General features: G+C 50.3%; 8 protein-coding genes across 8 annotated transcripts; 3 read left to right on the top strand and 5 right to left on the bottom strand.

Annotated features, from left to right (window-relative positions):
- Positions 1-536: 536 nt before the first annotated feature.
- Positions 537-1,356, bottom strand: AUEXF2481DRAFT_32388 (uncharacterized protein; the record flags this gene model as incomplete). The annotated part of the gene is made up of 2 exons (XM_013485193.1): positions 537-1,204; positions 1,251-1,356. 2 exons carry the CDS (start codon positions 1,354-1,356, stop codon positions 537-539), a joined length of 774 nt encoding a protein of 257 aa, XP_013340647.1.
- Positions 1,357-1,516: 160 nt separating this feature from the next.
- AUEXF2481DRAFT_434906 (uncharacterized protein) lies at positions 1,517-2,696 on the bottom strand. Its single transcript, XM_013485281.1, has one exon. The coding sequence runs from the start codon at positions 2,569-2,571 to the stop codon at positions 1,882-1,884; it is 690 nt and encodes a 229-aa protein (XP_013340735.1). The 5' UTR covers positions 2,572-2,696; the 3' UTR covers positions 1,517-1,881.
- A 3,758-nt stretch (positions 2,697-6,454) lies between these two features.
- Positions 6,455-7,858, bottom strand: AUEXF2481DRAFT_32391 (uncharacterized protein; the record flags this gene model as incomplete). Its single annotated transcript, XM_013485194.1, has 1 exon — positions 6,455-7,858. One exon carries the CDS (start codon positions 7,856-7,858, stop codon positions 6,455-6,457), a length of 1,404 nt encoding a protein of 467 aa, XP_013340648.1.
- A 900-nt stretch (positions 7,859-8,758) lies between these two features.
- Positions 8,759-9,917, top strand: AUEXF2481DRAFT_7881 (glycoside hydrolase family 16 protein; the record flags this gene model as incomplete). The annotated part of the gene is made up of 2 exons (XM_013485160.1): positions 8,759-8,992; positions 9,048-9,917. 2 exons carry the CDS (start codon positions 8,759-8,761, stop codon positions 9,915-9,917), a joined length of 1,104 nt encoding a protein of 367 aa, XP_013340614.1.
- Positions 9,918-9,991: 74 nt separating this feature from the next.
- AUEXF2481DRAFT_434220 (uncharacterized protein) lies at positions 9,992-11,666 on the top strand. Its single transcript, XM_013485282.1, has 3 exons — positions 9,992-9,997; positions 10,052-10,844; positions 10,904-11,666. The coding sequence occupies exons 2-3, from the start codon at positions 10,256-10,258 to the stop codon at positions 11,425-11,427; spliced, it is 1,113 nt and encodes a 370-aa protein (XP_013340736.1). The 5' UTR covers positions 9,992-9,997; positions 10,052-10,255; the 3' UTR covers positions 11,428-11,666.
- Positions 11,667-11,968: 302 nt separating this feature from the next.
- AUEXF2481DRAFT_7883 (uncharacterized protein) lies at positions 11,969-13,077 on the top strand (the record flags this gene model as incomplete). The annotated part of the gene is made up of 2 exons (XM_013485161.1): positions 11,969-11,985; positions 12,042-13,077. The coding sequence occupies 2 exons, from the start codon at positions 11,969-11,971 to the stop codon at positions 13,075-13,077; spliced, it is 1,053 nt and encodes a 350-aa protein (XP_013340615.1).
- Positions 13,078-13,479: 402 nt separating this feature from the next.
- AUEXF2481DRAFT_7884 (uncharacterized protein) lies at positions 13,480-14,301 on the bottom strand (the record flags this gene model as incomplete). The annotated part of the gene is made up of 1 exon (XM_013485162.1): positions 13,480-14,301. The coding sequence occupies one exon, from the start codon at positions 14,299-14,301 to the stop codon at positions 13,480-13,482; it is 822 nt and encodes a 273-aa protein (XP_013340616.1).
- Positions 14,302-14,847: 546 nt separating this feature from the next.
- AUEXF2481DRAFT_32396 (uncharacterized protein) lies at positions 14,848-15,951 on the bottom strand (the record flags this gene model as incomplete). The annotated part of the gene is made up of 4 exons (XM_013485195.1): positions 14,848-15,238; positions 15,294-15,368; positions 15,437-15,673; positions 15,731-15,951. 4 exons carry the CDS (start codon positions 15,949-15,951, stop codon positions 14,848-14,850), a joined length of 924 nt encoding a protein of 307 aa, XP_013340649.1.
- Between the last annotated feature and the right edge of the window lie 177 nt (positions 15,952-16,128).

Consider the following 16,128-nt stretch of genomic DNA (forward strand, 5'->3'; position numbering starts at 1 on the left):
GCTACGCCTCGCTCCACGCTCATGCCAGCTTTGGAAGTGACGTATCACGCCCGCAAGCGTCATTGTCTGTGTGGCTGGAACTTCTTGAAGCTATGGCCAACTTTGTCCCGCTTCTCCACGACAATCTTGTTCCTGCCCTGCCAAAGAGACTCCCACAAACACCCTTTCCGCCGAGCTTATAGACTATGCGACACTTCTAGATACTGACAGTGCAGTATGGAAACATAGCTTCATAGCATTCACGGCTGGTGAGGGGAAACATGAGCCTCACGCGAGCCCGGTCCACAAAAGCGCGCGATATACCTTCGCAAGCCTTCTCCACAACCGGGCGTCATTACCCACCAAACCAATTGCGAGATCGTGATGCTTCCAAACGTCGCCAGAAAAACATGGAAGTGCAGACCGAGTACGACCACAGAAAGCGAGAGAACCGTTAAGCCACACTTGTCTTGCTCATCTAAACCGGTAATTACAATTGTGTCCTCGTCTAGATCATGAAATGCATAATGTGCTGTCACGCCCGTAAAGACTGCTTTCTATGCCTTTTGTTCTTTGCTCACGTCTGCGACATCCATGCCTTGATTCTCTGGCTTCCAGCTGCCGTCGTGCTTTGACTTGATCACTTCGTGCACATTGAGTCTGTGTTGTACAATCTCGCGACCATTGACGAGATCATTCTCGTCTGCTCTTTTGCGCGCTTCTTCCTCATCTTTGGCAACGCCGGCTTCGACGTGACGCTTCACCAATCGTTCTCTTGCGACATGCTCCTCCACCTCGACGAACCACAACTCATCCATGAGCTCCGCTGCTTCTTTCCATTCGGGCGCACCCGTACCCAAACTGAGATAGTTGCCTTCGAAGATCAAGATGCGCGCTTCCGGATGGATGGGGATATCGTCGTTGACAGGGTCTTTCTGAGCGTGGTCAAAAGATGGTGCGTACAAAGTTCTCGATTCTGGCGAGATTGGCTTGCGGAGGTTCTTGACGAGATCCAAAAAAGCAGCCGCGTCAAAGGTGAAGGCAGCGCCTCGTCTTGCGTGAGCTGTGTTTGGATCGGGCATGGCATCTAGTTGCGCTCGCGATAGGTGGTAGCCGTCCATTGGGATGAAAGCAGCGAGCTCGTCATTCTGTGCGAGAGCAGGCGTTTGTTCGTGGTGAAGCTCATTCAATCGGTTTGCGACAACGGATGCGAGAGTCGTCTTGCCTGCAAGGTGTCAGCCTGCGTAACGCGACACCTTTGATCGTCTCACCTGAACCAGGAATGCCAGACACGGCAATCATCAGTCTCTTCGACCTAGGGACTTTTTGAAACTTTGTCCATGTCTTCTTGACCAGTCTATCTACTTGTTCATCCATGATTGTGAGTATGTGCAATTGAGGCGTGAAGATGTGGTGTATGCTTTGTAGAAGGATGAGGCTCAGATTGAAGATTGAATAAACAAAGACCTATTTTTACATGCGATCCTGATCCACTAATCTATTTGCTACTGCAACAAGCAAAAGTGCGGCCTCAGGTCAGCTGTCCACCCTCACCATCCGGCCAAGATCGTGCCCTGCTTTTTTCCTTAGAGGACATCCACCATCCACCACCAGCTGATAGCACGCCGAATCCGTGATCGCGTTTTCCCGATGACGTAGCGGCTTGTTGGCGTGGGAATCTCGAAGCCTATTAATGGCTTGGCATCAATAACGACAATGCCAATATGATCATGGCTATAATACCGAACAACGCAAGCCTAGTCGTATAATAAGGACAATCTCGGTGGTGTATAAGTTCCGGTCGTGTGTTTTTCCACAAGCCAGGTTAGCTTTACAAGACATGGAAGCTCACGACGGAGTATGAGCGCGGCGCCTCATCTTGGTATCACGACGTGGAAGCGCTCAACCATGAGCAGCTTCAGGTGGATCCTGTGACTCGGCAGAGTGGTCACGCCTGTTCGCCTTCTCTTCTGTATCTCCTGCATGTCCAGCTTTTTCTGACTGTTCTGTTCCAGTGCTGTCTCCCTTCGCCGCTCTCTTTTCTCTCGGTTGGGGTAGATCAGGTGATCGAAAGACAGGGGGTAGATCCCCAGGATATGTCTCTGGTACCATCCGCGGCCAGTCGTTGGCAAAGCATCGATTGCACATGTAGCGATCCGTAGTTGTGTTCCCTTTTACGCTCTTCCCTAAAGTCTTTTCCCTCCACCAGAACTTGAGATAGCGACTGCTGTCACAAGCGGTGCAGCGAAGATCCACCCTGTCAGAGAATGTCACGGGCTCATGGGATTTCCAAGTGTACCGCCGAAGGTCCCGATTTCTCAGCTCGAGCGCGCGTCTAGTTGGGAGATCCGCTTGGTACCGTCGGAACGTCTGTTCCCTTAGTTGGGAAGATCTTGCTGCGTTGTATTTCGTCGCCTCTGCCTTGATCCTGGCTCTGTTTTCTGGAATTCTCCCCCAGAGTCGCCGTCTATCAATCTGGGCCTGAGTCCGAACAGGATCGTCTGTACGACCAAAGCAGAAGAACGAGCGTACGAGGGGACGCTGTATACTCGGCTGCAGTTTTCGGGACATCATCGTGAGGAGAGAGAACATCGAAGCCGTGTTTGACGAGTAGTGCGTGTTGTTAGAAGAAGGTACCTGCTGAAGTCTAGGGGGACCATAATCGCTGCTTAGGTAGTACTTGCTGATGGCATCGGAGTTGAGCTTCGACGAAAGGGTGAGCCCTATGTACACAATCCGCGCATCTTCTCGAATGACACCGAGTCGAGGCACCTCGATGACTCGCCAAGACGGTGGAGAGGCACTAATCTGACCTCACTCTCTCCCGAATCTTCAACTTCACTTTACAAAAATCGTGCGAAAGACAATTTTTGTGTCAGGATTGCATCGAACATGTAGTAGAGGCCTCGTCGCGAGGACCTCGTGATGATCCCTGTCATTCTGTATCGCAGATGATAATGCGTCATGTCGAGTATGAAGAACATAATGACGGCGGAATATTTATACCACATTTAATACGAAAGATACGATGTAGACTCATACTACCCATGAATCAGAAGATTGTGGTATAATTCATGACGTTGTGATACAGACACTTCTCATTCCTCAAAGATCCAAAGACTGACGTTCACGACAGGTTGTAAACCTCCACGGACGCTTTATTGCAAAATCTTCCTATTCTGTAGGTGGGTGCCAATACTTCTTGTAATATCTCTGCTTGCCTGGTCGTGGCTCGATCGTTCTTTCTGCTTGGCTGTACCACTGGGTCCTTCCGCAAGTCGTCAAACCTCGCCGTCGATCCTCCGCTTATCAGGCTTGGTCCTTCGCAGCGTTGCTAGATCTGGTGGTTGTCGCCGTCGAGTTGTACTTTCCTTTGTGTCTATACTTTCAAAGTCCCGATCAAATACGCTTGTTGTTCTTGCAGTCAACTCGACTTATAACGTCGTCTGGACCCCCTTTTCCATTTGACCAAAAGCCAGAATTCGTGGCCGCTGTTCAGGCCTAAAGTCCCGTCTGGATCCGTCTATCTGTCACCGATACTTTCGATTTTGGAATGCCCTGTTACTCCTACGCATCCGGTTGTTGATGTCGCCTGCATTCTCGATGTCGTTATCGCTGCGATGTAACACGTCGCCGTCGCTGAGTATTCAATCCTCTGAACTGTCTTGCTGCGGAAGCTCTTGCTCACTGACCCTGAATCGTTCTCCAAGCTACCGTGGCTAGCAACTTACATCCCTCCGCGGGGAAGCCCACCCATTGGCTCGTCCTCCATCCGCTTTCTCCAGCTATTGCCCCCACAATCGACTCCAATGGAACCTCGAGCACGTTGTTTCGACTCACAATGCACGAGTTTGCATCCCACGCCAAGTCTGTCTACGTAAAATCCCACGCATTGCCATCTGGAACACTGCTGCGATGCCATCGATCAATGCACTGCGAGGGCTCTCCCTGATGCCTCGATACTCAAAACACGGCTGTGAAAATGCAGAGTGCTATCCAGAAACAAGCAGCTGTCCAGAGGAAAACAGCCCGATTCAATCGATCAAGGACTCGTAGAGGCACCTTCAAGCATGGAGAAGAGGTCCATGAGTTATTTGGTTCGCATTTGCAGTCATCGTAGGCGGCAGCGAAACAACGTGCTCGTGGTTTAGTGACCTGGTATAAAAGCTGATCGTGTGAATTGATCCCTGTTTCCTTTCTTTTCATCTCATCCCATCTTCCACTGAATCGCTCAAGAAATCCCTCTGCCTTTCATCAACTTCATATTATACCAATCCCATCAAGATGGCTTTCATTATGGCACCCTTACTGTGCGGAGCCCATGCCTCAGCACCTCCTCCGGCTCCTTCTCCACCATCACTCCCCATCCCTCAGAGACCCCAGGACGGTACCATCATGTTCATGCCAAAGACCACTCTTATCTTGGCACACACAAAGGAGAACCGCGGTGAACCAGGTAACCACCCGGTGTTGGTCCTTCCGCCCGTCACATCGCACACCATACTGAACCCCCTTCTTCTTGTGGATGTCCTATTCGTCACCACCAAAGACGTGGTGCGGTGCACCATGAAGAAAGAATGGGCCTGCAACTTTGTGCCCCTCGGCGACCAGGTTCATCCCTTCAGGGAACCGATCCCTCTCGTTCCTGGCTCGGGTGATTTGAACCGACCAAGCAGTTTAAACGTCTACTGTATTTATACTGTACCCTGGGTCCATCTTCAGCAACTCAACTGCAGGACCCCAGGCCACGACTGCTCCTTATATGTCAAAGGAGAGCATTATCACGGTTATGGGGTACGTCAATCACCCTGAACACGATAGGGAAGCCCCATGGAAGCCTCATGCGCACCAATACAGGGCCCCACCATCTCTCGCCAACCCCGTCGTCGACGCCGCCCCTATTTCGGCCATCGCTACCGATCCAGTGGTTGTCGCCCCTGCTCCTACCCCCTCAGTCGTCACCATCGCGCCCGTCGCTACTGTGTCGGAGGTCTACGTACCTCCAAGCATCAAGCGCAAACGCTCGGCCGAGTCGACAATAGCACTTCCTGCACCAAGTCGGAATGTGTACTGGGCCATCAGGAACGCACCCTGGCGACAATTCGGCCCCTACTAAGCCTCGTTCCTTCTTTCTCTGTCGCCCCCTTTACACAGGTACGCTGACCTGTCTCCCCCAATACGCTGACGAGCACTTTTTCTCACAGGTTCTCTGCCTGCCTCCTCCAAATAGAAGTTCTCTTCCGCCCCTCAACAAGGTACTCTGACCTTCTCCAACAGTATGATGGTTTCACTCGTGATGATACGGAGAGTCCTCGTGAGGCTTATGCAGGGTTGAAAGGTATACTCCTGCTCTGTGATATGGTTTTTTTGTTATGCACGCGAATTATGTAACTCTTTTTGTCCCTTTTGTTCATCAATTGCAAGGGGATTTTTAGCGAGGTGAGAGGAGTGTTTCTGCGAGAATTGGTTCTATTTATTTCTTCTTCCCGTTCAGATATCTGGGTTTAATGTCTACTGCTCTGTTTTCTGTCTGACTCTGCTATTCCGTGTCACCTGCTCATTGTGACTGATTGTATGCAAGGTTTTTTGTGATACAGTGATCTCGTCGAGCAGAGTCAGGAAGTTGAATGCCTTTGGAATATCTCACGCACAGCTTCAGGGGTAGGAAAAGTACTGTGCCTTCTGACGTCTTGTGAAGCACTTGATCATGTCCGGGAGAGTGCATGTCCCTGATATGAGCCTGTGGTATCGACCTCGCTTTCTTATCTCTCCTTGCAACTACCTGTATCACTGGAACCAGTCGTTCCAATGCACAATGTTTCCTAGGAACCGCTCACTGTCCATAGAGATCCAAAACTTTCCGACTCTCAACGACGAGGGGAAACAAAAGTATTTCTGCATTTCCACAGCTCGATGATTCTGTTGGATCCATTCAAGAGAGCGGTCATTTTCTTGTCTCGATAACCTCGAAGACGTGCAGATTGTACCAGTCTTTCCAACACTGACCCTGGCCGCCTGTCAGGCCCACCAAAAAAAGAGTCCCGTCTCGAAGTTTCCAGGGGGTGAGGCTCGGTGACTTTTGATGGCAATAGGAGTCTTTGCGTGGGTGACAATGACTGGACTGCGCTATCTTTCTTTACATTGAGCAGATTGTTTTTAGTGTTTAAGGTCAAGGATGGTCATGGGGACATGGGTTAGGGGACTAGGGAACGGGCAAGTCCGCGATTGGATGAGAGTGGTGAGTGTTGATCAGTCAGCAAGGCATCCAAGATACGGAGCTAGGCGATATCGTGCGATATTGTGCAAATGATGGTTTCCTTGTCACAATGGGAAGAGTCCGTGAATCTTCTGCGATGGAACTGTGACAACTGGAAGGATGCTGTGCAATTGGGAGGTATGCTTCTGCAAATGTGCGATTGAGAGATTGCTACTGAGCTGAGTGTCGCTCCTACTCAATCTGTAAAAGATTGATCAATCAATTGATCTTCCCACCTTTATCGCGGACCAAGCGAAGAACATCGCCAACGAGATACAGACTGCCGGCAATAACGAGCAGGGCATCCTTCTCTTCTGCCAGTCTCGATGCCTTCTCTAGAGCGGCGCTGATGTCCTTCTCAACAACCACGTTTTCAGCGGTCAGTATACTTCCAGCAGCCGCCTTGACATCTGCAGCTGATGTTGCTGAAATCCATGGCATCCCATCTACGGCTCCGAACTCAGTAGCGACAACACCATCATCTAGTCTTCCGGCAAGCAGTAGCTCGAACATGGATGCCAAGTCTTTTCCTTTGGAAGCGGCGAGGACCCAGACTACCGGGTGTGAACCGACACGAGCGCGAACAGTGTTGGCAAGAACAGTTGCGGACTCGGCGTTGTGAGCGCCATCGAGTAGGGCTGTAGGTTTGTAGTTGGTGAGAGGCGCGAGATCAATGTCTTGAAGACGACCCGGCCAAACAACCTGCTCCGGTACAGCGCGTAACGTAGAAGCCAGGGTGGTGAGAGGCGATGTACGTATCTCGTTGCGCAATGTGGATGATCCGCAAGCGCCTTGTGTAGTAGGAGGAGAAGGAAGACGATTCAACTGCTTGAGAGCAAGCCAAGTGATTGTGAAGGCCATAGCGCCGTTCTGTTGACGGGCATGTACAGCATCAGTCGTACTGGAGGCGCGTGTTACATCAAATCCTGCTGTGTCTTTCGAGTGTAGAATTTGTGTGACACCCGCTTTTGTGGCTAATTGTTGGATGTGTTGGGTGACGGCATCGTCGTTCATCGCCAGAACCAGCGATACCCCTGGCTTTACGATTCCAGCTTTCTGTGTAGCGATCTCGACTAGTGTATTTCCGAGGAAGCCTTGATGATCTAGTGCGATGGTCGAGATGGCTGTCACCAACGGCTTTGGTCTGGACTGTTTGCCTTGCTCAAGCTCGTCGAATTCGGATGTCTGACCCAAGATGTTGGTCGAGTCAAGGCGACCACCCATGCCAACTTCAATAACGCCAATATCGACATTCTCCAAGGTGAAGATCTCGAAGGCAGTCGCAGTGAGCAATTCGAACTCCGTTGCCTGGATGTTCTCGGATATGTTGCGTGCCAGGACCTTGGTTTCGACTTGCCTGAATATGGCCTCTGAGATGGTCTTCTCATCGATTGTGATACAATCCCATCGATCTATCAGATGTGGTGAAGTGAAGCGACCGTGCTTGATCGGCGACTTTCCAGTTTCAGTCCGCAGTTGTGAGGCGTTGTAGGCTGTAAGCATGGCAGATATGTAGGCACATATTGAGCCTTTGCCATTGGTACCTGCAACGTGTATTGCTCGCCATGGCAAAGGTGTGCGTGCCAGCAGGCGGAAGACTCGAGCCAGACCAAGCTCTATCATTGTGAAATAATGTCCAGGAATTAGAAGTGCGCGGTCATATGTGTAGATCGTTTCTCATCATCAATCATCTAGACATGAGTATCGCCGTAAATTCGTCTGTTCAAACTCGAGCACTCATTCAATGTTCTTGACCATGACCAAAATGTTACTGCGAGTCGTGTCAGAAGCATCGAAGCAGATCATAATTCCTGAGACGAGCGCCAAGAAGCTGTCCAAATTGGGTTGGGTCCATGCTGTACGAGCCGGGTAGATATGCCCACGGCTGTCCAAAGCGCATCGCGACATTTATTGAACAGCACCGCAAGTCAGATAACTGATGAGACGGCGCCTCGAGTGGATGAGGGCCTGAGCATCTTGGCCAATATGTGGTGATCTCATAGTTGTCACACTATATCATCAGGGAGTTTGACTTGCGACAAGCAAACAGGCGCCTGTGAAACTCGGGGGGGGTTCTTCAACCAGATTTTGCACGAGCACCAAGAATGCGGGGAGCATGCCACTAACCTTTTCCACCACTCCCGGACATGCAAGGAACAACCCCTGAGCAGTCGGGGCCGCCTTCTGAAACGCCCCTCGCCCGTCTACGGCGATTGCAAGTGGTCGATAAGGATCTAATGGCACGGTAGGCTTAGATTGAAGGTCTCAAGAAGGTTGGGCACATCACTTTTCTCTTTATCCTCTCCCTCCTCTCTGTTGTCTTGCGTGTGAGCAGTGATTCGTCCTTTCCTTCAACTACCCCTTGCTTGAGGCCATTCGCCCAGCATCCACTCCTTATACCAGACGTGCAATACAGGCACGCGTCCATTCTTTCGACTCGATCATATCAGAACGACCACGACTTTAGCATCCCAGCTATACGACAGATCTCAGACACGATCTCAGCCTACAGGACTATATAAAATGGCAGGCTTTATGAAGACAGCAGCATTCGTGCTGGCCGCGACCGCTGTCTCAAAGGTCTCGGCTCAGACTTTCTCAGACTGCAACCCATTGTTCAACACCACTTGCACACCGAACCCTGCCTTTGGTACATGGCATGACTGGAACTTTACAGACTCGGTCATTGCAGATACCAAGATCTGGAACACAACTGGTGGTACTCCAGACTATACCGATGTTGGCGCTCAATTCACAGTATGTGCTTGTTTCGCACCAAGGCATTCAGAATCTAGACACTGACCAGACGCAGATCAACGGCAAAGGCGACAGCCCGACTCTCGAGTCCAACTTCTACATGTTCTTCGGACAAGTCAGCGTCATAATGAAGGCCGCACCAGGTGTCGGCATCGTATCATCAGTCGTCCTCGAATCTGACGACCTTGACGAGATTGATTGGGAGTGGCTGGGTGGAAACAACACAAGCGTCGAGACAAACTACTTCGGCAAGGGCAACACGACCTCATACGATCGCGCCATCTACTACGATGTCGACGATGTCACAGGCACCATCCACAACTACACCCTCGACTGGACGAAAGAGCAATTGCAATGGATCGTCGACGACAAAGTGCTGCGTACGCTGAAGTACGCAGATGCTCTCAATGGCGAGAACTACCCCCAGACTCCTATGAAACTCAAGATTGGTATCTGGGCAGGAGGTGACCCAGACTCGAACTCCAACGGCACTATCGAATGGGCTGGAGGTATTGTGGACTACCATCAAACGCCCTTCACCATGACTATGGAGCGTGTCTACGTAGCCGACTACAGCACTGGCAGCACCTACACTTACGGCGATCAAACCGGCTCCTGGGAGTCCATCAAGATAGCAGCTGGCAACAGCACCGTCGCTCAACGCCTCTCCAAACCCCATGGCGCTGAGGCACACTACAAGGCTCTCCCCAAATGGGCACAAGCTGCAATTGCCGCTGGTTCGGTAGCAGTCTTCGCCATTGCTTTGGTAGCCTTCATCTTCTGCTGCATCAAGTCGAGACGTGCTGGCCGCCGTGAACGTGATGCAGCCGATGCGCAGTGGGAGAAGGATATGCAAGAGTTGGCCGAGTACAAGCGTAACTCGCCTCATGGTCCCAATGGTGGTGCTGGCAAAGAATACTTCTAAAGTCTCTCTAGATATGTTTAACTGGTTTTTCTTCGTTTTGATCATTTGTGGTCGCTTGTCTCCAGTATCGTGTTGTCAAAGTGCATCTCGCTCTTTTGTCCCACAGAAAACGATCTATTCTGACGGTTAGAAAGGTACGGTGTTCACTCGCCCGCAGCACTATCAATCCGAAGAGATCACTCCCAAGGCAACGACGACCGGCAAAAGTCCGTGCGAGCGCCGGATCTGACGCTTCTATTGTCGACGCTCACTGTCCAGCGGTCACTTGTGCCTTCCGCACCACATTTCCTTCGCGTCGGAGTCTCCCTCGGACTTTTCATCTATCGTACAACTCATACATGGAGAACAATCCTTCAGACCTAGACGCTCCAACCATGGAGGGTGAATCATTGCTTTCGGACGTCTCTATCACGAATGTTCTTACCTCAAGTCTGGACACTCCCTCAAAGGAAGACGATCATCCTGTTCCAGACACTCCCACGATCCATGACCGCGTTCCCAGTACGGACGCTCCCATGATGGCAGGCGCACAGCAGCCATTCCGCTTCCTCGATCTACCGAAAGAACTACGCATGATGGTTTACGAGGAGCTCATGGACAACGACAAGAATCGAGTCACATTCACTTCACCCAAGGGACTCGAAGTTGAAGACGTTTACATCGATGAGATGCACTACCCAAGATTGCTCGAGATCAACAAGCTGATCCGAGAAGAATACTGGCCTCTGTGTCTCCGCACAGCCACTCTATGGATCATTTACGGGTTTCCCGAATTCACGCGTTCTGGACCCGAGGAAGACATGGATGAAGAAGACGAGCCAACTCTACCCCCCCTGTCAGAGTGGTTGAAACTCTCGAAAGTAGTCTTGGCCAAAATGCCTTATGTCGTCTTCAAGTTCGGAGCGAGGTTCAAGCTGCCAAAATTCAGTAAGTCTTTCTCCATCCGTAAGCTAACCGCTTGAAAGATCCTTTCTGACTATCCATAGACCCGTTCTCTGGTATCGCTGACTGCACATCGGAACTCCTCAGCCTCAAGCGGATGGGCATATGGTCCGAGATTGACATGACTATTGTTGACCGTGGTCCTGACCAAGAGCGAGACATGTGGTTCCAGATTTTTGTGGAAAACATCTTCCAGGAGGAATTTGCTTTGCTCGACATCCAGGAGGAACAAGACCGTGTGTTCGACACTCGTGCCGACTGCAGCATGTACACCACACTTTTCGAGATGAACAAGAAGTTCCACTGGCCTCGTCGCAGACATCTCATACAAGGAGTTGCACCCTTGGCTGGCCTTCCGGAATGGGGCTACTCGATGTTCACGGTACTCCCCGAATGGCGTCGTCCGACGGAAGGTTCTTTTATGTACCATGGTGAGGAGGTGGTATTTGATCATGTAGAACACGGACTGCCTGTGCAAGACAGAGCCGAGGACTGCGACAGCCCCAGCGAGTTCGACTATGAGTATGATGAGGCCGGTTGGGCTACTGGCTCACCAGGCTGGGACTAGAGAATTGACCAGCGTATTTGGGGAGCTTCTGCTTGCAGTCGGGTCCAGCAGGACATAGCTTTGAGAGATGACCAAATATAACGATACCCATCTTCCTCTCCTCTGAGTGGATCAATATCTTTAGAGATGCTGTCGCAAAGCTCTTCTGTATCTCGTCCCGCTATGTGCCTTAGTTCAGTCTTCCCCTGGTTGGTAAGACATCCCTAATGCATGGCTCGCCCCGCACACGCGACACAAAACATAGGCTTCAAAGTAGACAGAGACAGCCATGGTTTTATCAATTAGAAAACAATTGATTATAAGCAAATCAAGGTGCTGAAGGTCAGTTGGACAAAGAAATGGACCTCGAAGGTGGAAAGTGTTCAACGACGACAGGTGCGGAGAAGAGGCCGGCGTTTGGACGGCAGCTTCCCAATTCCACCATCATTGTACATTTCACGACTGACCAGCTACGTCTTGTTTTTACGCGCTGACCGCTGTCAACCTTCCAGTGTGATCTCATACGCGCTCATTGCGATATCGACAAGGCACAATAGCCACCATGGTGTCCTGGAGCACGTACGTTGCATCAACAGCTGCATAGGGAGATGATCAAGCTAACAACTGTCATACAGCATCCAGTCGGCTCTCCTCTTCTTTGGACCCATGCTCCTTCCTCGAGTCATAGCATTCTACCGTAGTCTTCGCGCGCCCACAAATGCACAACGAGTGCCCGTGTCGCCCGAAGCGTCTCGCGCCCTGAACCTCATCTTCGCGAGCGCTGTCGTCTCGCTGATCTTCACCCTTCCGTATTTCACGCCGAACAACATCTTCAGCAAGACTGGTTCGCGACTACAAACACCGACGAATGTTCTCTTCAACAGACTGTCGGCTCTGACACCTCAGGACGAGGCACTACGCAATGTCTTTTCGACAGGAGGACTGGAAGCAAGATTACAATACCTCCGTTTCGGCCCTGAAGTCCTGTGTAATTGCCCTTTGGTCGATGACCCAAAAGCTCATGATGTCGGCACAAACTACCTGATTTGCGCTCTGCCTTCGCTGCTCAAGACACATCTCATGCACCTGCTCTTCCTCGGCCTCGCTACCTCTACCATCATCGGAGGATCATCCGCCGCACGCTGGAGAACCGCTGCCATTCTATCCGCCATTGCCGTCATGATCGCAGATGTTTCTTCTGTCGCTACATACGAGCACCAGCGTAATGCTCGTGCTGCTACTTTCGGCGAGGTCGAGAACTTTTTCTGGACACGCTACTTGGTGTCACATCTCTCCATTTGTGTCGTAGATGCAGTCCTCGGCCTCGCCATTTGGGCTTCCGCCACAAACCGCGCCTTTGTCATTCCACCCTCGCCCGCCCTTATCCTTGAAGCTCAAACAAAGGCTTTCGAAAAGTCTCTTGCAAAGTTCCGCTCTCTGTCTGCTGTCAGAAATGTCGTCATGAGGGAAGCTGGTTTCAGAAACAGGGTCAGCGACTACTGGAGACAAGAAGGAGACATTATGCACGAGGTTCTTGAGGAGAGAGACGTGGTGGAGGCTATGAATGAGGTTTTGGCAAAGATGGATGTGGATGGCGTGACGAATGAAGCTGATGCTTTTGTGAACCAGTTCATGCCTGAGTTCAGGACTGAGGGTACTGCTGCTATATAGGAAGGATATATCTGTCCTTAGGTCCGATCCGAATCACATCTTGACCACCCACTACTCTCTTCATTTCCGTATTTCGAGTGCTAAGATATTCCCTGAATCTCGCATCGTCCTTACACGAATGTCACTGACAAGACCGTGCTTACTTGGCTCGCCGAACACCGTGTCCTCTCGCTGACAAGAGCTTGGTGGACTTGCGGCTGTATGAATCCAAGGTCTCTGGTATCCGAACATCTATGTCTGCGAGGAGCTTGACGTTGAGATGAGCACCGCTTGCTTTGTCCATCACCACCCACATCCGTCTGATATCCCTCCAATGTCCACTTCCCAACTGCCTCTCTCTTATAGACGCTCGTTCGTATCATCCGCTCACCAAACAAGCCAACATATGTCTTACTCAATCTCCTAGCCTAAACATCCTTTAGCTGCACCACGAGCAGCAGCAAACAGAGGACTGACTGCCTTTGCGTCTTTGATCTCAATAGCAAATTTATGGTCAATAAGCGCGTATGCCAGGACATCCTCAAGTACAGAATGCAATACTGGATCATCCGTCGACTCGCCGAGGAGAATGACATCCCAGATTTTCGTGGACGTGTACATGCTCTTTGGATAAGGTGGTTTCATGACCGCTTCTAGACCGCTTCTCATCATGGTATATTGTTCTTCCGCACTGATACTATTATCGCTGCCAAGTGTGGTATTATGGAAGGTGCGAAGATCTTCGTAGATGTCGCAATCTTCGACCATCAGGACAGCGGTGAGTGCAGCGCGGTCATGGCTTACAGCCACGAATAAAGGTGATGATTTGTCTTCTGCTCCAGAGGGGACGTAGTCATGCATGTTGCAACTCCCTCTGATATCGTAGGCTGTTGCCGCGGCTTCAGCTGCAAGAAGATTGTACTTGCCTAGTATCATTCCGGGGGCTGAGCTGGCTAAAGTTATCGTGTGATTGTAGAAGCGTGGATATTCGATAAGTACGGGGTTTGTGATTTTGATATGCCGAACGGATTCTTCGAGATATGTCTCTATTGCTGCTTCCAGAGCTTTGAGCATGTACAGAAGAGCTTGAGCTTGTGCGTTTGGTGGACGTGGAGGTGAGCTCCATGGCCAGAGCGAGGACAGAAACCGGGATATGTCGTGTGTTAGGTCCGAGTCTTTGTACGGAGCCAACCATGGTTGTGGACTTGTTCGCAGAGTAGCCGAGAACTGTGGCCTTTCGGGCATAGACAACAAGCGTGTGGTCTCTTTGTAGGAGGCTCCCCCCCTCCAATCTTTGCTACGTCGTGAACCGAACCATTCGCAAATTGTATGCTTGCGACACCGTTCGCACTGTATCAATAGTCTGCTTCGTGTCTTTATAGTTAGAAGTCATACCCACAATATAATTTCGAGACTGAATCCGACTCCAAGCTCCAGCTCATATGCCGCGATAATTGAGCCAAGGTACAGAATCGACAGTAAGTCAAAAAGGTGACCAGCTGACGGGAGCATATCAATGGTGCTTGGTGTCAGCTAGGGTGCTGCTCCGAAAGCACAATTTGCTTGTATGCGAAGAAATCAGCCATCTGAAAACAGTGGGAAAACTATGTACTGCGGTAATTGGTGCTAGTCCTTATACTACCATTTCGAACTACATGGACGCAACTTTGACTCTGTACAGTTTTGTGTTGACGGTTCTGGGCTCATATACGACCTGAAAGGTGTCATGTTTCGGATTGCCATTCGGTAGATTGCTATACACTAACCTGGACTCATACCATAGAAATAGATCTAATCAAAGTACTCATCCAAGAAACGACGAGTCTGCTCATCACCCCTAATATACGGTGGGTCGTCAAGCGCATCCCCAATGATGAAATCCTCCAGTGTCTTCTTCTCATATCCCTCAACTTCCCAAATGTCATTACCAACATTATGGGTACCATCGCCCATCTTCTTACGTACCAAAGCGTCTAATCTGTCTTGCTTTGCCAATTCAGCAGCGTTTTTGAGGCTGTCGAATGCGGTACTCGGTGGCACGCCGGACTTTTTGTGCATGGCCGCTTCTATGTCTGCGGTTGTTGGGTGGAGTTCGTTGAGGCCTATTGTGCGGTCGGAGAGGAAGGGGATGGTGGATTGGGTGAAGATGGAGGCATAGCCTGCGGCGACGTAGTCACGAGAACTATGGTGGTGTGTTAGCTGGTTGTTGATCTCGAAGTTTCGATATCGGGACATACCATAGATATACAGGATTAGTTCTGCTTTCTCCAGTATGCAAGATACGGTTATTGACAAGATCGATACCCATGTAACTGTTACATAGAAGTTAGCCTTGGAAGCAGGAATTACAGCTTTAGAAGCTCCAGATGTCAAAACTTACGGCGAATCCAGAGCAAAAGAAGTAAAGTTACCAATCACGATAGTGACGAACGGCACACCTGCAGCATGTAACTTATGCTCGAGCTCTTCTTTCTCGCGAGGGACAGTAACATGTTCCCTCTCTTCAGCCGTATAAGGCAGTGCAAGATCTGAAGGTGCAAAAAGCTTTACACCTGCATCACGCATATATGGCACCATCTTTTCCTGATCTTTGAGGCCTGCATGACCAATAAATGAGCTGTGAAAGGTCAGTCATCTAGATCGTAGTGGAATGATTACCTTCTGTTGTACTTACAGAAGAATGTCGACACCGTCCAATGCAGATGTGATGGAAGAGGGATTATCCCACGAGTAACGTACAACTTCGACGTTGTTAGGAAGAGTATCGATACTAGACTGCTCACGAGCAATGATTCTGATAGGTTGTTCAAATGCTTGAGCTGCTAGAGCCTTCACAATTGCTTGTGCAGCCCATCCATTATGTCCAATAATGGCAATCTTGTCGTAAAGTGTCATGATGGTCAAATTCAAAGATGATGTGAAAGAGCGATGGAGACTGCTTGAGTATCCGAGAGAAAGGACCGATATACTTGTTAGAATGATTTTGTTCTCTGGCGATGCGATGATATATATACCAGTGCATGAAAAGACCTCGTCGTGTCCACGGAGGGATATTTACCACATTGGGATATA

The sequence above is a fragment of the Aureobasidium subglaciale genome (assembly GCF_000721755.1).
Source record: "Aureobasidium subglaciale EXF-2481 unplaced genomic scaffold scaffold_23, whole genome shotgun sequence".
NCBI classification, from domain to species: domain Eukaryota; kingdom Fungi; phylum Ascomycota; class Dothideomycetes; order Dothideales; family Saccotheciaceae; genus Aureobasidium; species Aureobasidium subglaciale.